General features: G+C 46.8%; 1 protein-coding gene across 2 annotated transcripts in view; it reads right to left on the reverse strand.

The window, feature by feature from the left end:
* Nucleotides 1–23,147, reverse strand: part of CACNA1E (calcium voltage-gated channel subunit alpha1 E) — a 382,345-nt gene that overhangs the window by 269,697 nt on the left and 89,501 nt on the right. For both annotated transcript variants that reach the window (XM_041773141.1, XM_041773134.1), the window contains exons 3-4: nucleotides 14,409–14,514; nucleotides 13,436–13,575 (exon numbers count right to left, since the gene is read on the reverse strand). In XM_041773141.1, the coding sequence (XP_041629075.1) occupies nucleotides 13,436–13,575; nucleotides 14,409–14,514 (246 nt within the window). The remainder of the gene's footprint in view (nucleotides 1–13,435; nucleotides 13,576–14,408; nucleotides 14,515–23,147) is intronic.

The raw sequence follows: 23,147 nt of genomic DNA on the forward strand, positions 1-23,147 counted from the left end.
CTTCCCCCACCACACCTTCATAGGACTACATACCAAAAATCCGTAAGCTTGACTAAAACCAGGCTTTAGCTTCAGGTAATCTCCAATCAGAGACAGGAGTATCAGGCATTCATTGGTTCCTCCCTGGGCCTCAACCCCTTCATCTATAACAATGGGTCATACCGGATCAGTTCTTACCCTTTTAAGCATGAAGCTCCCTTTATTAATGTCAAAATCTAAGACCCACTTTACTCCCTGGAGGAATTATTTCATTAGGATAGCCCCATAACAACTTTATTAAATAAATGTCATTATCCATCACTACCACTACCTTCTTTTTTATAAAGATGTGCTACAAAATGTCCTCTAGACATTAAAGCTTTCAGAAGCTGGGTCACTTGCCTACAACCTCTGAGCTACTAAAAAGCAAAGCAGAAATATGAATTCATATTTGCTTGTCTACAAAGGCCAAATTGTTAACACTATGCTATTGACCAAATAAAACAAAAAGCCACTATTTATTCAACAATGCTTTTAAATACATTTACATTTTATAAATTACAATGGCACCTACACACTTTAGAAAAATGATACTGTGGTACGTATTTATAGGAGACATTGTTCAGAAAACAGCCAGTGCTGGGTGTGGCCATGGATCTGCACATCCACTGCAATAATTCCAGGGATCTCCAGAGTCCCAGAGCCCACAGACTGAAAACCGCTGGAATAGCTAGGTGACACTTTAGGTACATTCCTGCCTTACCTTTCTATCTACAGTTCTAAAATTTGAATTTCTAGATGACCCTTTTTTTTTCCAAAGATTTTATTTATTTATTTGACACAGATAGCACAAGCAGAGGGAGCAGCAGGCAGAGGGAGAGGGAAAGTAGGCTTGGCAGGGAGCCTGATGTGGGACTCAATCCCAGAACCTGGGATCATGACCTGAACTGAAGGCAGCCACTCAACCTACTGAGCCACTCAGGCATCTCTCTGGGGGACTTCTTGGTACATAGCTTCAGTCTGGGTTCCAGTCAGGCATAGCTCAGGGGAGTTGAAGTCAGGGAAATCCCTTCTTTCTTATTTGCAGTAGTACCCTGTCAAATATTTGAGTTATCATATTCCTTATAGGGAGAATGCACCCCAAACTTGGATTTGTTGGAAGAGAGAGGCTGGATTTCAAAGTCACTCTAACAGGACTTTAAGAAGGAGGCAGAGGGAATTGTCATCACACACACACATACACACACACACCATCTTCCATAGCACCTGCCTAGTCTACCCTACCCAATCTTTTATTTTGATAAGTGTGAAAAATAAAAACAGAGAAGAGCTAGGGAGAGTCAGGAGAGGACAAAGAAAGAATGAGAGGAGGAAGCCGAAACATTCAGGAGCTGAAGAGAGGATGTGGAATTAAGTCATCATCAGGAAAGACTGGGATAAGCAGTGAGCACCTCCCCATCTCCCTCAACAGAGCCTAGATGTAGAGCATCCATCTGGGCGACCTGTTTCTAGAACAGAGAATATAACACTTACCCAGAAAGGGAACCAGGAGGAGGCCTCCATTTCCCTTTTCCAAATGGGAAGTGAGTAGAGAGTGAAGTACAGAGTGCCATGAGCTCTCACCAGATGGGGCCCCTAAATCACACAATATTGTGTTTATGGTGGTTATTAACCAGAGTTCAATTAGGATCCAGATCCAGCATCATGACGTGTCATAGGCTTAGAGAGCAGGGAGAAAGAGAAACATCCCATAAACAAGCATGTGGGTTGGCCTGATCTTTTGACTATTGTTCTATCAGAAAAAATAAAAATCTCAATAATCATATAGTAATGTTCTCATAAGAGCATTTTTAAAATAATTTCTCTGCTGAATATCAAAAATAAAAGCCCACACAACTCATCAATTCTACCCATTATTTGAATCAGTAGGAGATGCTCAGACTGTGAACCCAGAAGGCAGGACTATGTCTCTGCTCTGGGCAGGATTAACAGATCTTTAGCATATAATGAGCTAGATTATAAGATCTACAGACTGGGTGTTGGTACAACTCCAAAAGGTTAAACAAAATTATAGTTGAGGGCCAGTGTTGGAAGGAGGAGGCAAGACAGAAAAGAGGGACTCTTTGAGGACACTAATTCCATGTACCAAATTTTGAGCAGACACAGAGTGACTCAGGAAGCTGTTCTATCTTCTCCTCGGCAAGCACTGTCCCATCCCCATTCATCTTCTGCGAATCTATCTACTTCCCTACTTCACACCATGCAGCGGCATCCCACGGAACATCCCTGGTGATGCCAATGTGGCCCTGACCTGCACCGCCCCCCCCTCTCCGCCGCCAGCCTCCCTCAGCTTACCCTCACTTCAGTCACAACACAACAGGCCCATTTGGCCTTCTGTCTGTTTCCCACACCTGGCAGGCTCTCTCCCATCCCTAACCCTTCACACCAGCTTTCTCCTCTGCCTGTACTCTCTTCATCCCACCCCCTTCCCTCTCATCTTCTTTTTCCAGCCAAATCCTGCCCAGTCTCCAGGCTTCCACATCAACAGCAACTTCTTGAGCATCCTCCCTCAGATTAGTTTAGGCTTCCAACTTAAAACCCTCCCAGCGTCCTAACATGTCTCCTTTGTAGCACCTTAAATATCATTTAATTTAAGTTTATTTAACATCTGTCTTCTCTGCTAGGTAGCAAGCGCTAAGACAACAGAAACGGCCGGATCCCTCATACTCAGCACAGCGTTCAGAACACAGAAGGTGCTCAACTGATACTGGCTGCTTCCATCCTTCTTTCCTTCCTGTCTTCTTCTACTGGCCTCTCCAGTGTCTTCTCCACCTCATCATTCAGGGTTTCAGATGTGGGTGCTAGGCCCACCCAGCCTACAGTGGGCTGGGCTGGGAGACATCATCCTGGTCATCCTTCTTCATCCAGACTTTTGATTCAGACTCAACAGCAAGGTCATGCCACTCAACACAAGCACAAGGTCCATTTCATTTTGGCTCCCCCGTGGCCAGTTACATGGCCCTGGGCTAAGGACCAACTCCTTACACTTGGCTTGGCTCCATGGGGGTGGGAGGAAAAGGTGAGATGCATGGGACCCCACAGTGATGTAATTCATGGGACTTCAAGGCAAATGCCATCTCAAGTGTGAAGCAGCCACACCTGTCACTCAGCCTCCCAGTTGCTGTCCCGGAGTTAGAGGCCAGGGTAAAAGGCATGGCCTTGAGCTCCTCTCCTAACCACCGTGTGTCACCAAGGCCCAGGCTTTTGACAGAAGAGTGGCAGCCGAGACAGAAGGAAACGAAAGACAAGGGTTGGAGGCCACTGGCACTCAGCCCTCCCTGTCAACTCTCCTCAGAGCGATAACTAGGGCTCTTGGATGGGACATTCCTTCTGAGGGAAGAGGGGCATTCTCTTCAACCTTCCTTTGTAACAACCAGACCCCTCTGACCTATGTATCATATATGTGATATATATATGATATACCATATATATATCTGTATGAAGTAGGGGGGAGAGTGGAGGGCCAGAAGACAAAGTCCACCTGTGCAGCCCACTTAGAGCAGAGAGGATGAGTCCAAGACAGGTCTGTAAACTCCTGCCAGGCTCCCTGGCATGAAGAAGCTATACAAATACCAAGTCAATCAATCAATCAATCAATTAATCAATATATCAATAAAGGCAGGGGGTGAGGAAGTCTGGGTGATGCAGTATTTTCATTGTCAATAAGATTAAAAATGAAGGCCTTTGTTTCAACTGATACTCTTGGACTTTCTTTGTTGTTGATAATCATTGTGGAAGGACGTGACCAGATCTGACAAGATTGGATATACAACCAAAAGGAACAAACAGGCTGTGTTCAAGTTGTAGTAAACTTCTGTCTTGAAACAAAATGACAACTAATGGGAATTTTTTAATTAGCCCTAGTTTTGGAACTTGCAATAGATCCTAGCAAAACGCGTCTCTGTGGCTGCAAATTTTATGGAGATAAATGACTATTCTGAATGAGCACTACTGAACCAGAGTATTTTGAATGCTTTCAATTGTTTACACATCTTTTTTTCAAAGGTGCTTTATGTGTATTTTAACATTTATCTTCATAGTATCACTGTCCTGGGGGAAGGTATCACTGCTCACTGATTCGGTATTTTGCTTCGTTATCTTTCAAAACACTTTTTCTGAGGCAGCTGTGTGTACGGTGGATATAGCATGGGCTTTGGAATTGCTGGTAATAGAATTAAAATGGCATTTCCTCCCCGTAGTAACTATTTGGCCTTGAGCATATTAGCCTCTGAGTTTTGGTTTCCTCATCTGAGAAATGGAGATAGTTCTCTGCTTTGCTGCATTTCTATATTTAAAATGATCTGTGCAAGGGCTGAGATGGTCTATGAAGGCTTTCCCATTTAAAATAAGACATGTGAGCTCCTGGTAAAACAGGAACCATCACCATCAACATCAGCATCATCATTATTTTACTTGCTCGTCACAAGATGTGGTAAAGAAGCTAGGGAAGATGTTATGTTCTCTTTATAAAGCAAACTGAGGCTGAGATCACTGATGTGTCACTTGGCATCATGGAGAAAATGCCTATGAGGGTCAGCACCAGAGTGCAGGACCCCCAAAACATTTAGTCCACTAGATTAAACTGTTTCCATAGAAGTTCCACATGTATGTTCCAGTTAACTAACAAAAAAATGTATTTGTTTCCTACCATCCCAGCTTGATGGCCTGAGCACAGTCAAGCAGCAGCAGCTTCTCACTGTCAGGGATAGTGGAGCACAACTGCAACCGGGTTCTGGATGTGGAGTCAGCAAACCAGGCCCCGGGTCCCTGCTCACCACATGCCAGCTACGAGACCCTTGACCAGTCACTTGGCCACTGGGGCCTCGGTTTTCTCTTCTGTGACAAACAATAAATAAGGGAAAGCCGGAGGTATTTAGCATCCTCCTAAATCTAAAATTCAGTGATTAAGCTTTAGTAACATAGACTTCCCTTTCCTTATATGTCCTCTTCTAAGACCAGTACACCTTCTTTCTCCTTTCAACATCTGTAATGCTCCACCTCACCCCCTCCTGGGGGCAACCACTGCACTCATCACCTCTGCTATTTCCTGACTTCGGTGATACATACGTTAACTAGCGCTGCTAAATTTCACATTTCACACTGACGCATTTGTACTTCACTGTGAACTATATTTACAACACAGGCACAAGTGCACGAATCTCTGCCCAAGTGAAGACACATGTATCATCCACAGAATGGAAATGTAAACACTCTGTTTAATTCTGAAGCCTACCTTGTAAATCTATAGCACGAACATTTCTGCTAGATCCATCTCCGCTTTGCAAACATGCCCTGGAATTCTCGCCCTGTCACTCTCTTCCACACACATGCATACATGTGAGAGTGCACGCCCTGAAATGCCCTAAGACGGACACGGTGGTCTGATTTAGGAAGCAACCTGCCATAATTGTTTTCCTATGCTATTCTGAATGGATGTAAAGCCAGAAAAATAGCCCCAAACCCATCTGCCCATGGATCCTAAAGGCTCCTCCACTCCCCCTCCCACTTCTTCCTTATTAACACCACGGCCAATCCAGGCCTCAGTTCTCTCCAGTTTGAGCTTCTGTGGAGGAGGCAAGCAGCAGCCTTTCAGGAAAGAGAAACCATGCCAATACCAATGCTTTACACCCAGAACATAGTAGCTACTCAATAAATATCTTTTGAGTGAATCAAAAATGATTCTAACATAGAAAAAATGCAGACTTCATATATGAGAAGAAATTAGCTACCACTCAAGGAGTAACCCCAAGTCCCCTACCTGTCAACTACTACCTGGGATTCTCTTCCAGGGTCCCCCTGCAGGAACTGGCTTTCTCATTAGCATAGAGCTGAGAGGACACCTCTAAACTCCACATTTTGCCTTTTGTCCCCTTCTCCCCTGAACCAAAATTCCTAAGTCTAACTCCACCCTTCACCCATCTGGAGGAAAATGCATTTAAAATAAAATAACATCCTGATGAAAGGAGATGCCCCAAGCAACAGCTGTGTAACCCCAGTGTGGAGCTGGAAATGAAAAAGGAGCCACTGAGGAGGTGGAGGCCTCTGGGTGAGCAGCCACTGACCTTGCTGGGAGCGAGCACCTGGGAAGCCGTCCAGCCTGAGGGCTCATGGAGCACCCCACCACCAGAGACCATCCACCTCTACTGACTCAGCTCCTCTAAAGCCAAGCCCCTCATGTCTCCTCACTCGGCCTCAGTTTCCCCATCTCCCCATGACAAGCTCCCATACCCTGTTCCTTCCTTCCTTGCTGCCCACCTCCCTGTGCCACCCACTTAGAGCAGAGAGGATGAGTCGAAGACAGATCTGTAAACTCCTGCCAGGCTCCCTGGCATGAAGAAGCTATACAAATACCAAGTGTTACCGTACTATTACCACTGAGATGTACATTGGGCTGGGGGCCTCGGCACTGCGCTTGCAACGCCTCCCCCACATTCTCAGCACTGGAGAGACAGGGCTCTTCGGGAACACTGTGCTTTCCTCGATCTTTAGCTGCTCAGGAAATTCGTGTATTAGGGCGGCCTCCTTACAGAAGCCCTCTAAAAATACCTATCAATGTATATTTAGCTCCAGATATCGTCTTCCTACCAACAGGCTTCAGGCTGAACCATTGTGCGTGTGCCACTGGTGACAAGCTGGGGACCTGCACTGGCAGCCCCCCACATTTCTTCTATAGCATTTGCTGAGGCTTTTCTCTTTCCTGTTCCCCCTTCCTTTGTCTTTCCTCTCTCCGCCTGGTTATGCATATCCTCGCATCCTGCAGCCACAGACGTGGCGATGGCTGCCTTCTCCTCTCTGTGCTGATTCCTCAGAGTGGACCAGGTCCAAGATAAAGAAGTCTTGCGCAGCATCCAGAACAGAGTCAGAACAAATCATCCCGGCCCTGCCCAAAGCCTTCAGTGGCTCCCCAGTGCCCTCCGGCTAAAGTACAAGCTCCCAAGCCAGGCCGGCATGGCCCCTGCTGACCTCCAGACTCAGCGCTCAGACTCCACTGGCCACTGCCCCAGAACTGTCCTGCTTGCTCTCACTCTCTCACCCTCAAAGATCTGGATGTAGCATTCTTTCCCCAGAAAACCTCTTCTCCTTCCTTGTCCAAGTTCCACATGCCCATCTTCAATCCCAATTTGAATGCTACTTCCTGCAGAAAGTTTGCTCCAACCCCCCACAGCTAGGTTGGGTGCTCTTCTTCTGGGCTTTTGTGACATGTGGTTCCCCGCGGGGGACACTCAGCCCCAACCCACCCACAGTTAGCACCGTGCCTGGCACATTGTGAATATTCAACCACAATTCCTTCCTTTCTGAAGGATCCCCCAGTAGGGTGGGGACAGGTGATCACAAGGGCCTTATTAGAAAAAAGAGGAAAAGCTCCAAGCTCAGATACACCTGCTCATTCTCCAGAGCTTACACACATGTACTCACAGTTAAGGGAAGAATCAAAACAAGTTGTCCCCCTAACCAGGCTGGCAAAGTGTTGGCACAGCATGTTCTGAGCAGTAACATACATACATACATACATACATACATACATACATACGTGTGTGTGTGCGTATTTTACAGTGTTCGGCATATAGCTTAATAAATGGCAGCGCTCATTGGACAGCAAGTGCCAGGTGATCCTATCCTGTTGCTTTCTCCTTACCACTCCCTTTCACTACCTCTAGAAGGCTGGGTCTTTAATACTCAGCCCTGACACTATCACCCCCAACACCCACAGTTAACCTAAAGGTAACACTGAGAACGCTGTAAATAAGCCCAAATGACTGGAAGTCCATACCACTCAATAACTCAATAACCTAGAGACTGAATTCTCAACTTTCTTTTCTCTAACAAAGTGATAAGGATGGGAGCAAGCTGGGGTGAGTCCTAGCTCCATGAGAGAGATGTTGTAGATCAAGGGGAAGGACTGGGAATAGGCAACCCTTCCCCACTGTCCCAGGCTTTCCTCAGTACTCTCTTCTATCCCATAGGTAACAAGAGATTCTGGGATGAAGCAAGTGATTTGATTCAAGTAGCATTTACTACACATACTATCTACTATAATCCATGCTCTGGGGCTAGAGAGATGAACAAAGTTGAAAGACAGTCCTTGCCCTTACTTCCCTGTTCTCAGCAATGGTTTAGGCACATCTTTGAGTTCCCATCCTCCTCTATCGCTTGCCCAACATTTCCAGGTGCTATGATTCACTAAAAAGTCTAATACAGAATAATGACTTCAAATAATTTAGAATTTTCTAAGTGGCCTAACAACTGTTTAGAAACAACGTCCTGAATTGTGACCAATACGAGAGATCCCAAGTTATATAAGGTAATAAGTTGTTAAAGGAATGGAATTTGTCCTTCCATTGCACTGTCTTTTAGGAGACATGAGAATACATTCACTTTGGTGTTTCTCAGTCCCAGCATCTGCTTGAGTATGCCACAATACAAGTTTGTTCAAAAAAATGAATAGATAAATGAGTGAATGAACCAACACACCAATTAACGAAGTCGTGATTCAGTTTTTATACATTAAGCCCACGAGAGCTAAGTAACATGCCTTCTTAACCACAGAGCAGGGAGTTTTATTCCAAGCCCAGAGACACAAGTCTTAGGATGGACAAATGGGACTCTGGTCCTCCTCAAGTCAACAAGGAAAGCCTCAGCTTTAGGTTGGGGATATTTGCCAAATTATGCCCCTCCCTGCCCATCCCACACTGCATCAAGGGAACTGAAGGACATGCAATCACGCTGCTTTGGAACCACGGAGCCCAGGAGCCCATGAGGTTGGCAGGTGGCTGACAGTGTGGGAAAATGAGTATGAAGAAGGACCTTGGTGCCAAAAGATGAGGGCCAAAGTCCTGGATCAAGTGCCTCCTAGTAAGGCACATACCCTCTCTGAACCTGTCTCTTTGTCTCTAAAATGAGGATAATAAGATCTCATTTGTGGGATTATGAGGATTAGATGAATAAAGCACATATATTAACTTTCTAAATCATGAGCTCTCTCAATTTACAGACCTAAGAATACCAGAGGTTGGAAGGTCAGAGGTACAGGCAATATGGAGTGGCCCCAGCTCCCCATTCCTTAGCAAAGGTCACTGATAGAAGGTCTTTCACAGAACCAGCTGACACCTCAGCACCCCCATCCCACGCCCTCCACCCCGGTCACACACAGAGCTGAGAAGTTGTGCAGCCTCAGCCTGAGGCACCGTATCATACGCCAGCACCTGTCATTACCCCTATACATGAGAGGAGAATGTGAGGTGACACCTGGAGCTGAGCTGGGAACTAGGAGCTGCCAGCAGCAACCGCTGCAGAGGCAGATGGCAAGAAGCCTGAGGAGGGGGCTGTCCCAGGCGAAGTACCAGCCCTAGGTCAAAGGGCACAGTTCCAACTCCTGGATCTGAGATCAAGAAGCAGTTGATCTTGGGCTGAGCACTTAACCTGAGTACTAGGTGACTCACAGCAAAAGCCTGATCTGCCGTCTCCCTGGGTTTCACTGCTTCTGAGACCCCAAGAGTTGTAAGATGCCCCCTGATTTCCTTCTTAGTAAAGACAGAAAGGAAAATGCTGTCAATGAAACTATATAACATCATTATTGTAAGACACAGGCTGACGTTGAAGATGCTAGAGCTTGAGAAATGCACACCATAGAAGCCCTGCAATGTGGTGCATGAAGGCACCGTGTGAACATAACACTAAATTTGAGTATCTATTCCTGTGGTATCAAACTGCAACCCTCAGCACCAATCTCGAGAGTGCCAAGCCCTTTCCCTGGAGTACATCTGCATGGGAATTAAGGAGAGAGAAAAATCAGGGATGAAGAACAGGGATGAAGTCCTGTTGGTTCAGATGGACAGTGGTGGCCTTTCAGCAAAGTCTGAAGAGCCACAAAGAGTGGGAGGCTGGAGGGCTGAGTAGGGGGAGAACAAAGGGGATAAGTGACTTGGCCTAAGGGTCACCACTTTTGCCCACTCGTGTGCACCCCCATACATGTAGGCAAGGACACGGAGGACCTTCCTGGTTGGGCTAACAGCCCCTGGTGACTCCTCCAAATCTGCTCCTCAAGCCATGTGGCAACCCTTATGAGAAGATAGTGCTTCCAGCTTCCAGCAGTCTTGTCTCATCGTATCAAAGGGTCCAGTTCCACCACCTTACCTCATACATCCTAGCTCCCAGACCCCAACCAGAATGGCAGAGTCACCTGTATTAGTACTCCTACCCACCATAATGCCTCTTAAAATGTGATATCCTAAAGATGTACATCAGAACACTTTTAGTAATTAATCAGAGAAGCCCAAACCAGAAGGCAATCTTGGTATCAAATAATCATAAAAATGGAAAAGTACACATCTTCTGTGTATACCATTTAATAAGCTGCTGGTCAAGCATTATAGACTGTTACCAAAATATGGAGTAATATGCACTATGCCCATTCTATATTGAGAAAAGGCAGCAAAATGTTAAGCACTGAAAAGAAAGCTTCCTTAGCATTAAAAGGGCTGGAAGGAAATACCACCAATAGTTACGAGTTCTTCTCCATCAGTGAATTGTTTTTTCTCTTTTGACTTTCCATATTTTCTAAAATGTACACATAATAGTTTAAAATAAAAATAAATGGATGAGGGGTGCCTGGATGGTTCAGTTGGTTAAGTGTCCAATTCTTGATTTCAGCTCAGGTCATGATCTCAGGGTTGTGAGATCAAGCCCGACGTCAGGCTCTGTGCTAGGCATAGAGCCTGCTTAAGAGTCTCTCTCCCTCCCCCTCATCTTCTGCCCCTCCCTCCCACTCTCTATGCAAACAAACAAACAAACAGATGAGAAATTTCAAATGGCCTCTGACACACAGAACTCAGCATGACCAACAATTCACAGAATCCTTTTTTTTAAAGATTTTATTTATTTATTCATGAGAGACACAGAGAGAAGGCAGAGACATAGGCAGAGGGAGAAGCAGGCTCCTCACATCAGAGCCCGATGTGGGACTCAATCCCGGAACTCCGGGATCACACCCTGGACCAAAGGCAGACAGACACTCAACCACTGAGCCACCCAGGCATCCCCACAGAATCTTAACATATAATATACATATAGCACTTTTGTCCCAGAAAGAATCACAATATTTCTAAATGGCTGAGTCTCATTTAGGCCTCTCACTCTATAGTAGACTTTACTTACTTTTACTTTAGGGACACCTAAAACATCACCAAGCTATTATCAAAAAAGTCAGAAGATAATAAGCTTTGGTGAGGATGAAGAGAAAAGGGAACCCCCATGCACTGTTGGCGGGAATGTAAATTGGCACCGTCACCGTGGAAAACAGCATAGAGGTTCCTCAAAAAATTTACCATAAATCCAGCATTTCCACTTCTGAGTATATATCCAAAGTCAATAAAATCACTGTCTTGAAGAGAGACTTACACCTCCACGTTCACTGTGGCTTCATTCACAATAGTCAAGATATGAAAACAACCTAAAATGTCCATTGGTGGATGAATGGAGAAAAAATACACACACACACACACACACACACACACACACACACACACACACACGGGAATATTATTTAGCCTTAAAAAAAGAAGGAAATCCTGCCATTTGCAATAAAACTTGAAGGGCATTATGCGAAGTGAAATAACCCAAGCACTGAAAAGAAAGAGACTGTGTGATCTCATTTATACATAGAGTCTTTAAAAAAATACTGAACTCATAGTAACAGAGAAATGAATGGGACTTACTAGGTATTGGGGGTGAGGGATAAGCTGGTCAAAGAGTACAAACGATCAGCTACAGATGACTAAGTCCTGGAGACCAGCATGGTGACTACAGTTAATAATAGTGTACCGTACACTTGAAATTTGCTGACAGTAGAGCTCAAATGTTCTCACCACACACACAAAACAGGTAACTATGTGAGATGATGGATATGTTAATTAGCTTGATTGTGGTAATCATTTTGCAATGTATACCTAAACATCGCATTGCACACCTTAAATATATACAATTTGTATCTGTCAATCATACCTCAATAAAGCTGAAAAAATAAAACATGAAAAAACACTGCCCAGGTGTGTGGCATTGTCTACAACCATGCACTTCTGAAATACTATGTACAAATTATCTCTATAGACTAAATCATATTTAAAATTCAGTAGAATTTTCTATTACAAGAATAACGTTCAGAAAATCCTTTTATAAGGCAACAGATGTTTTTAAACATCGTCTTCTCTATCTATTTACCAGTTCCCTATATTGAGGGGTTGGTTGCTTACAAGCTCCATCTGAACATTCCAGTCCTTTACACCTTCAACTTCTCTTTCACTTACTCACCACTGGTGTGAAGGTTAAAAGTATGAGTATTATGTGTATTCCACAAGATAATGAGTAGACGTGAATATTATTAAGCTCTTATTTTCCTCAGGCTTTATCTACCTCCACTCCTCTGTTTCCTGAAAGAAATATCCTCTTTGTCCTCCTCTCTTCTGGGCAATCATAATGGTGATTCCTCATTCCCCCTCCTCATTTTTCTACTATATTCTCCTCTTTTCCACAAAGGTTTGAACTACTGTCTGGCAAGCAACTGGGTATGGGAATTTCCATGTCACACCCCTTCCTGCCATACCCACACAGGACAGGGGCGCTCCCGCAAGGCCTGGGACCCCTACCCTCCCATGCAGGTACGAAAGTCATCTGACAGAAACAACAACAAGAAACCACAAGAATCCAGAGAGGCATGCCCATTATCACAAGCCTGAAGGACCATCACATATGCGGCTAACAGCACTGGATAGGCCCCAATAGAGGCAGACTGTATTCATTTTCCAAAAAAAAGATTTATCAAATATTTAAATAAATCTACTGCCAATAAATATATGCTGCCTATGACACTGCATCAGCAACCATTTAGTATTACTTATCAAACATTTGAATGTGACTCAGTTTTATTACCTCTTCATGTTAATAAATCCACAAATCAATAAAAAATTCTGTTGTCAGGACATGAGCCTCAATGATCAGTTACGAAAATATCTTTGGGAGTCTTTCCAACATTCAAAGAAACACTGCACCTTATGGCATTTGGGGCCATCTGTGGTGGGTGCCCCTCAGGCTAGGGAAAGCTGATGGCTTTAGTGAAAAGACTCACCGGGATGTGTGTGTCCAGCACTAGCCAAACATGAAATGGAAAACCAGAAGACTGCGGACCACACACCTTGGTTCTGTAACCTCTACAGAAGGCCGCATGCATCTCCACAGACCCATATCCCCCTGCAGGTGGGTCACCCACAGTCTGGCCCCATGAGAAATCTTGTCCTCAGTCCCTCTGCCTTCCCACTCTTGGGTTCCTTGCACCAGTCACTTTGTGACAACACAGGCATGTCCCCTCACACAAAAAAAGGAGAGACACAGGAAGAAGACTCACCCACTGAGGACCACGATGAAGTCCATGACATTCCAGCCATTGCGGAGGTACGAGCCCTTATGAAAGATGAACCCCAGGGCCACAATTTTGATACCGGCTTCAAAGCAAAAGATCCCAATGAAATACGGCTCTGTCTTCTCCTGCAGGATAAGGAGCAGAGGTGCCGGTAAGAGAGGGAATATGCTGCATCAGATGCAGACAAAGACACACCCTGGCCACCCTCTCCACTCTGATCATTCCTCTCTCCTACATGACACCTGGACATCTGCATGGGGCCAGCCACAAGCACAGGTGGAAAGTGAGTACACTCACTGAATGACTCAGGGAGCCTCAGGGGAGCCAGCCACAGAGATGGACGGGTGTGGGGGGATCACACCCAAGCCAGACCTCTTCCCAGGTTGGATGACTGATATTTCTGGCTTGCCTTGGAGGAGGTGGCTTTTCCATCACTGGCCTTCACTTACCCTGGAAGCTTAAGAATTCTCACCTGCAGGTAATCAGGCTGGAACTGCTAATCCACACATTTGGATTTTAAGCAATTAGTTTGCCCTCTCTAGGGGGAACACACTGCACATGTGATTCATTGCTTTAAGGAGAATATGGGCATAACATCTACGAAGTTCATCACGAAGCTTTGAGCATCCTTATCTCTTACTTCCAAAGTTCCTTAGGAAGGGAAGAGAAGTGGACGGCCCCTATGTCTGCCCTTTCTTCTTGTCTGGCTGCCAAGTAATGTATACACAAGTGTTTGTGATGCCCTCAGAACTTCCAGGGAGCAGGAGTCTTATCCTTAAGGTCTTATCCTTATGAATCCCAATGAGGCTTGTCACCTGTCTATCCCTCAGCAAAGAAAAACTCCTCACAGAAACGTAGGGAAGGGTGAAGGGAAGGGGGCCAGGTGATAAAGCAAAGGAGAAGGGAACCAGGGAAGAGAAAGGACCAGGGTAAAGATGAGATGGAAGGAGGCACATACCAGTCTGCGGGACATCGGGGTCTTGTCATCCTCAGGAAGATGCTGTTCCAGGGCCAAGACAATGCAGTTGGCAATGATGGTGGCCAAAATCATGTACTCAAACGGCGTAGGAAAGATGAAGTTAAGGAACAGATTCACCAAAGAGAGGAATGCAGCCTCCAAGATGGCCATGCACATAAATCCACAAACTTCATCAAAACCCATACGATGTCTGTGCAGGATGCATGATCTCTGTCGGCAAGCAGGCAGGCCGGGCAGTGGAGGGTCCTCAGCATGAGAAACTATAACCATTTCTGATGGGGCTCTCAACACAAAGCACTTTCTCCAAGAAAAGGAGGAATGTAGCCAACAAATGGTATAGTTAGAGATCTGGCTGGCACTCCAGATACTTAGGGAATTCAATGGCATAGCCGGGAGTAAGCAGGGCTGAAAACAAACGGAAAGAAGGAAGGGACATTGATGCAGCGGCAGGCAGGCCAGCAAAGCCGGGGAAGGGCTTCGACTGCGGTGCTGGACGAGGACGCTTCAGCCAGAATCCAGCCGTGGCTGGCTGCTGCTGCCTCTGGGAATCACGGCGGGGGTCTCCTCCCCTAGAACCCCTGTTCAACTGAGTAGAAGAACCCTTGGAAAAAGAAGAATTCTCTCCATGTGAGCTCTCTTTTATTTCAATATCCAATTCAGAAAAATATTTCATGGGGTCAGGAGAAGCCTGCCTTGCCCCCCTCATTTTCTCCTAAGCTTTTTCACAGAGAGCAGAGACACATCAGGAGACGAAGCCCAGGACAGAAAACTCAGAGCGTCTAAGAACCAAACTACAAATGAACGGAAAATGAATCCAGGCTTTTCTCCCATTGCATTTTTCTGCAGACAGATGAGGGGGCTCCCTGAGCCTTTCTGAACAATAGGACTGTGATTCAAGTGCCTGCATCCTGACCCCTGGAGGAAGGGGGTGCCACGAGCCCAGGGTCGGGGAGCAGGAGTGGGGAACTGTTAATAGAGGAGAGGGAATCACTGGTTTCCAGAGTCAAGTCATTCTGCATGGTGGCTTTCATTCCGTAGCTACTGCTGTGACAAACACAAGTGAGCTGATGCCACTGGTCTTGCCAAGCAACCTATGCTCTGGCAGCTTCTGGAAGCCAGGCAGGAGAAAAGAGTAGATCTGGCCAAGTGGAGGGAAGGCAAGGGACCATCCTCCCGGTCTCCCTCATATATCCAGGCCTGCCGTGTAGCCTGTAGGGCCTAGAGTTTTCCCCAGGGAGTACAAATCCTAATCAGGTCCCTGACGCCTCCCCGTCCCCATCATGGTATTGGCATCAGTGGGAAGTGGGCATTCAGTGCATCTCTGCAGAAGGGCAGGGCACAGGGCACCTACATGCAGAGGCGGCATGTAGGAGATGTGAGCTGCCCCTCTGTTGCTCGGGCCCTGGTGCTGGAATGAGAGGCTGCAGCGGGTGAGGCGGGAGCTGCACCGGAGCCTCCAGAGCATTTCATTCTCACTCCTCGGTGCCTGGTGCCATCTCCTCCCCCTCACCATGCACCCACTCTCCTGCATGCTGCCCATCCTTCCTTCCCACACAGCCCCGGTGTTCACCCAGGACACACGCCCTAGGGACAGCTCTGCTGGCTTCTGCTGCTCTGTAAACGGGATGGGCTCAGAGGACTTCAGAGCCGACCCCCTGCCTCCACACCCCACTGTGCTTGTTTAAACCATCCCAGTCAGAAGAGACTCTAAACACATGGATAGTCCTTCAGTATGCCCAGCCGTTCCTCCTCCTGCAGTCTCTCTAGGTACCAAACTAGGCCCCTGAGAGCTAAACGTGCCAGCAGACACGCTCCACAGAGGCCCCTCTAGCATGCATGCCCACTTTCTTGGGACAAGCCCCCACCCACGACCCACCCAGGGCCACCAGCACCCACTGATCACAGAGGGTGGTTCTCCTCCTTCTCATCATTAGCTCTGGCCAAGTGTAGAGTGACCAGGGACCACACCAGGACCTGGTGTCCCATAGCCCTCAGATACCCAGAATCCCCCAGACCCAAATGGGAGCATGGAAGAAGTGGTGGCCCAGGCATCCAGGCCTTTCCTGAGAACATTCCGACCAGCCACTGACAAATATCAACAGAAGTAGAGGGCATTTAGGGCACTGTTCCTAAAATGCAGGCCATGGGATGCTAGTACTATAGGAATTTGCAATCAAATAAATGGGGGAGAGCTGGAATTCAGGAAAGTGAGCAGGTTTCTCCCAGCAGGACTTCCTGCAGCCTTTAGTACTACTGTAAACAGTGCACACGGCCTCCCACCAAAGGGTGTGGGAGTGATACACAGCATTCCCTAACTCACTTCACCGTATCATCCTCTTATCAGAACACCTCTCCTGGGCAAGGAATCAGAGGAACGTTATTTGGGAAGCTCTGATACAAAGGCCAGATGTCACTGCTGGCCCCAAGGTGTGGAAGGAGGGCTGGTGCTCTGGCAGGAGGGAATCTAGTGCCTGAGCCACCTCTTGCCTCATCCTTACTCCTGGCAAAACTATTCACAGAGTGTGGGGCTCAGCTGCCCTTCGCCAAGGTTGAAGGCACCTGCCCCAAGTGAGTTCAGAGGAGCTGCTCAGTGGGTCTGACGAACCTAGCATGTGGCCTGGGAACCAGCATGAATGCTCTCGTACAAGTGGCAAACGTCATGAGCTCTCATTGGTCTGCTCAGGTTCTAGGGTTGCTTTCTGGGGTTCAGGTTTCTTCCCCTGAAAACCTTCAAGTGATAACAACCGACTTCAAAGTTAACAGCTCATAGCTGCTGACTTGCAGGCATGATAGGTCATGGTAGATGTATGCCCCCCAGGCCTTTCTCCCTCACATGCCTGCTTGAACTGTTGCAGCCCCCCTGAGGCATCCACTCCTTGCTCGCACTCACCCGCATCTCCCTAGCCAGATCACTGAAGCATCCAACTCCCTACAAGGACCGGTCAGCTCACCTACTCAAGAATGTCCAGGTGCAGATACATGAGGCTCCTCTGTAACCACAGGGCTAGCTTCAGGAAGGTGTGGCCAGCACCACTGCTGGGGGGCTCAGGACAGGTGAAAGACTCCTGGCCCCAGGTGCTAATGAACCCAACTTCCTGTGACTGGCCAGACATCCGCATGGCTGAGAATTCATGAGGTCTCAATGAACGGCACTGTCTAAAGCCCTGGAGGCCACGACTGAAAAGTGAGGGTTTGGTAACTCAGAGGTTCTGAGAAGATCCCACTGCCATGTCTTTCCCAACCTGAATCCTCTGCCTAAGGTCTGGTGTCTAAGGACCCATGCAGAGCAGCTGTCCCCAGGCTTGGAATTTGGAACCTGTTTAAACACACATATCCTTGGGAGGCATGTCCCTTTAGACCTTACAGCTCATCTCCACCTCAGGATGAATTCACATTTGGGACAATGAAGAATGTGAGGTGAGATTTCGCTGCAGAAGAAGAGGTGAGACTATGGGAATCCGATGTATCTGTGGACTAGATGACAAAAAGGATGGTGACTGGGAAATCTTGGGAGAGGACATCCATTTCTGGCTGGAGCCCAACCACTCTCCCTTCCAGCCCTTTCGCTCCCCCTCATCTCCTTCTCTTTCTGAAGAGAGCATGAAGAATGGGTGCCAACATCTTGGCACTTTTGCCTCCACCTGCCATGGGCTTTCTCACTCTTTTCTGGTTGTATGTCAAGAGCACACTAAAACATCACCTCTGTGAAGGTTTCTCCCTGTGTCCCAGAGCTCTTTACATTGTACAATTTTATTATTTCTCCTCATTTGTCTCCCCCAAGAAACTATAGCTCAAAAGCAAGGATGTGTTCATGCTCATCTCTCCAATGGTGGTGCTTACCAGAGCCCCTGTACACGGTAGGAGCTGACTCAATGTTCACTGCAGGTGTGAATGAATGGGAGGCATCCCCTAGAGCAGCAGCTCCACTGAGGAGCCATCACAAGGGCTGCACCATAGTCACTCGCTCTGGCTCGGGCCTTGGGCTCCTGCCCCCCACCCCACCCTTGGGAGCTGACTCAAAGGTGCCACTCCCGTTTCTTCTCATCTACCCTCATAAGTTCAAGCCAAATAAACTTGGCTCTAAGGCTTGTGGCTCCACTATATCTCCCAAGGGAAGAGACTGGACTGCAAATAATGGCCCAGGGGCCAAGGGAATCCACCTCAGACTAGACAAAAGATGTGACCTAAAAAGGTCAAAGGAACCGTATCATCCTCTTATCAGAACATCTCTCCTGGGCAAGGAATAGAGGAACGTTATTTGGGAGGCTCCACGTTGCCAAGCCCTCAAAGGACAAGACCCTTTGAGAGATGGTAATAGAAGACTGTCCAGGACTCTGATTCCTTCTGCCCAGGAATTAAGTGGCTCCCATTACATTCTGTGCTGGACACCAAAACACATTTTGGAGACCTGTATCTCTCCTTGATGTCCAGACTGTAGTCGGAGATCTTGAATAAACAGAACTAGCAGGGCAGTGAGTGTGGGAGCCTAAGGGCAAGGGCTTTGCCTGTCCTATTCAGCTCTGGACCCCTTATGTCCATCACACAATAGGAACCCAATAATTATCTCCTAATTAATGAATCAATTGATCGATAAGTGAATTGCATAGAGAAACCAGAGTCAGAGGTATCCTTGCAAAGGTATCTCATGTTTTCTCCACACTGTGCACCCACTTGAACTTTTTGTACTAGATTTTGTGTACGCACATTAGCTATTCAAAAATAGAAACCAGCATGCATAGAAGATCCCTTTAACGTAAAAAAGATTTTTGAGAAAGGAGCAAAGGAAAAAAAAAATCTGTCATGCTAGAAGGATAATGCATTTTCTTGGGATAGTAGGGTTACTTTCACTTTCTTCTCTACTCCTTCATGCATTGGCTTGAATGTTATAACAAGTATGTATTAATTTATAATTATAAAATCAATTAAAGCTATATGTTTTTGAAAAAACATAAACCAACACAATAAAACCATCCCATCCTGTGGGTCATGGAAAGCAGCACAAGGTTTCTGAGAGGACCTTATGCAGGAGAACAAAGGGACCAGACCCAAGGAGGAAATGGCCACGGAAATGCTTTGAAACCTGCCAAGACGCCTCCTCTCCCATATCTGTCTCACTATCTGCTCACTCGGGGCCTCATTTCATCCACTTTCCTGGCAATCTCCCCAAACACCCCTTCACTCCTCTCTCTCCCTCTGAGCCGGTTAATGAGGACCTGTGTCACTCCATCTCTCCCCTTCCCGTCTAGCAGCTTCAAGACAATCATTAGGGAAATGACAAAAATAGGTTCGCTTATTGATTTATCTCTTTTACCCGATGCTCCTTCCTTCCAACGGTTGACTTGTTTCCTTAGCAACACAGCTAATTTGAGCAGCACTACTTGGCCTGCACACCTGCCATTTGTTCATTTCCTTCCTGAAGCACAGAAAGCCAGGGCAAGGAAGAGGGCTGCCCTATAGGCCACAGTTGTGGTGCTGGCTCTGCTTGTCAATGAAGCCCTGGGGACCTGGCCTGGGAGAGGAGCCCTCCCCATGCCCAGACCAGCAGAGCCTTACCTGCCAACACCTCTCAGGGTAGGTCTGCAGGCACAGGGATGGGATAGATTTAGGCCTTGAGCAGCACTCCTGGGATACTCCAGGAGAAACATGCTTCTTCACTACCACCAGGATGCTGATCCTAGATCCCTTCTGCTCTCAGCTGTGTCCTCTCAGAGCTGTGACATCAGAGCACACTAAGGAGATGGAATGTACTCAGAGAGACTGAAAGGCCACCAGGGAGAGAATGCTGTGCTCTCTCTGACTCCAGGCCTAATGGAGAATCCACTTTTGTGGGGAACAGCCTGTGGCCACTTCACACACTTCCTGAAAACTCCTGGGGGAGTCTAGAATAGCCCACAGTCTCAGGGAAGGCTTGGCTCAGCCTCCTTTACCTATTTCCATCCCTCAGCCCCGGGCCAGAACACTCTCTCCCTGCAAGATCTATCTCCCTTCCCTTCCATCCCAGCTGCCTATATTTGGGGGGTCTAATTCTAAAAGATGAAAGAGTCCTCAGAAAATGGCCTGGGCCATTCTGACAAGTGGGATGTTAACTCAAAGACAGTCAGAGGGAAGGGGCCCTGCCTAATCTGTGATTCCCTCGAGCACTACACTAGAGAGACATTTTAAATATGAATGATAATGAAATGCAGCCATCCAAGGCTTCCACACTACTTTTTTTTCTATGAGAAAAACCAGAATCTTCCCAGAGACCTGCAATGCAATGGAGAAATGTAGACTGGTAATGGTAAACCAGAGCTAGGGTTCCCACTGCAAAATGTGCCCCAACATGGCATTCAAGGCAGGGAAAAGCATTGCCATCCATTCCCACAGAACCAAATACGAAATACAGAAGGTTCAAAGTCTAGAATGACCCATGAATATAAAGTCCTTCGAAAACCATAAGGTGCTATACAAATACACAGTCATTTTTATTATTCTACCAAATTACTCTTTAAGCATCTGCTGTGACTCTAAGCTTTGGGATAAGCAACTGTTAGTGGTCACAGCCTCTGGGAGGGGGCTGGCTGGCTGCAACTGAGAGCTGACACTGAAGAGACCCACTGCAATAAAGAATTTAAAAAATATAAATATGGTAATGGGCCTCCGGGAAGACAGCAAAGACATTTGGCCCCAGAACCCCCAGGGAACATGGAAAGCACATCCAAATACCAGTCCCCAGGGGAGGATTTATGAAGCTGATGGCTCTGATGCAATCTCTCCCAGTGATTAGAAGGGGCATTAATCACACCCAAGGCCAGGGCTAAGAACAGGAGGGATTGAACCATCACAGAAGTCCGGCTCCAGCTCCTACAGACCCTGATGGAAATGCAGTGAGATCATGCTGGTGAGATCACATCCTCCTTGCCTGGGTTGCTAAGAACGATACATCTGTCCTGGAGGGACCAATAACATTGAAGAGACAAGCCCTTGCGCCTCAAACCCAGACGTGGCCAGAGCCACCACTATGATTTCCACCAAGTGTGTCTGCACCCCTCCTCACCTTCTTTACCCTTCCTAGAGGCTGTTACTCTCGCAGGAATAGCTGTCTCCTGGCCTGCACATACAGGCCACACATGCAGGTCTTCAACCCTTCAGATCAAAAAGAAAATTTAAACTGCACCCTGTTAAAACAGACCTGGGGCCAGCTCTCCTTCCTGCAGGGATGCCTTACTTTTTGTTCAGGTCATGGTATGGAAGTGAAAGCAAGTATGAGATAAAAAGTTGAAGATCTAAGAGGGCCCCCTAATGCCTCTCCAGAAGCCTTCTCCTGCTCAACCCAACCCACCCAGGTGAAAGGCCAGGTTAAGAGCTAAGCTGAAGTGCAAGGAACCTGGCTCAGAGGCTCATGTGCTCCTGGATGGGCTCCTTCCAGACTTCTTTGCACTTGCTCCTGTAGCTGACCGAGCAGAACAACGTAGCCCAAAGACTAAGCCAGAAAAGGGAATAGACTGAAGGGTTGGCGTTCTGAGAGACTACAGATGAATTTTTCAATTTCCTGAAAGACAATGTTAATCATCTCAACTTATCAATGCATGAACCACTCTCCTATCTGGAGCCAGTCACACCCTCGATTCCATTTCCTTCTTTGTCTCAGTCCTTAATTTTAGGTTTCCGGCTTCTGTCCTGGACTGATCAGCAGAGGCTGGACCACATATCCCCACCGAAGGGCAGGAGGACTCAACACCTGTGCTTCTCCACATGACAGAGAGCAGTGCAAAGGGTGAAAATCTGGAAATTCACGCAGTATCTCCTCCTCCCGCTCTGCCCCCATGACAGGAAAATGCACTGTTACCAAGCAGAGGAGAATGTGGTAGAAGGCTCTGCAGACTTCATGCTGTCCCATTTCACTAGCTCACCGCTTTCCTTACCACATTTTTTTTCTTGCCACCCAACTTCGTCTTTAAAAAAAAAGATCAGATTGAAGAACCAAACCCCTTTTCTTTTTTTAAAACAAAACAAAACAAAACAAAAATGTATCATGTGACTTCCAGCCTTAACATCAGTTTTTTAACTTTGGTTTCCATGGTGGTGGGATGCAACCTGCCATCACCATGACAACAGCTGCTTCTGTTCAAATTCACCATCTGACAGGCAGTCCTGAACACACATACACACCTCTCCCATTCTCTCTCTCGCTCGCTCTCTGTCAAGAAGATGGAAATGCCATTACACCTACTCCTAAAGACTTAAATCCTATGAATGAAAGACAAAGAAAGCAATATTGAGAATATAGCAAAGAGCAAAGACCTCCCCTCCCCCAAAAGGCTCTCTCTTGCTTGCACAGGCCCACTGTTCTCCTATGGAAGTCAACAGACTCAGTTACTCAACAAAAAAGATCCCTAGCATTATCCTTTTAACGTTGGTTGTGAAGGAAGCCACATTCAACCTTCCACTGACTGCTATTAGACCAAAAAACTTTCCTAACTCCCATATCCCCGACTCTATACAAGATGATCGAAAAGAGGCTCACATTATTGTGAATTTGGCTAACCAATACTGAGCTCAGCTCCAGACTCGTCTGAGCCCCAATTCCAAGAGAATGGGGAGTGGCAGTCCTGAGGAACTAACAGCACCAGGCTTCTTCCTTCTTATGCCTCAGTTTCAGTCAGGTGGATACGTCTTAACAAATCTACTTTGTACATGCCTGATTCAGTCCCAGGCTCAGAATACTGTCATTCAATA

Source organism: Vulpes lagopus, chromosome 1 (assembly GCF_018345385.1).
Source record: "Vulpes lagopus strain Blue_001 chromosome 1, ASM1834538v1, whole genome shotgun sequence".
Taxonomy (NCBI): Eukaryota; Metazoa; Chordata; class Mammalia; order Carnivora; family Canidae; genus Vulpes; species Vulpes lagopus.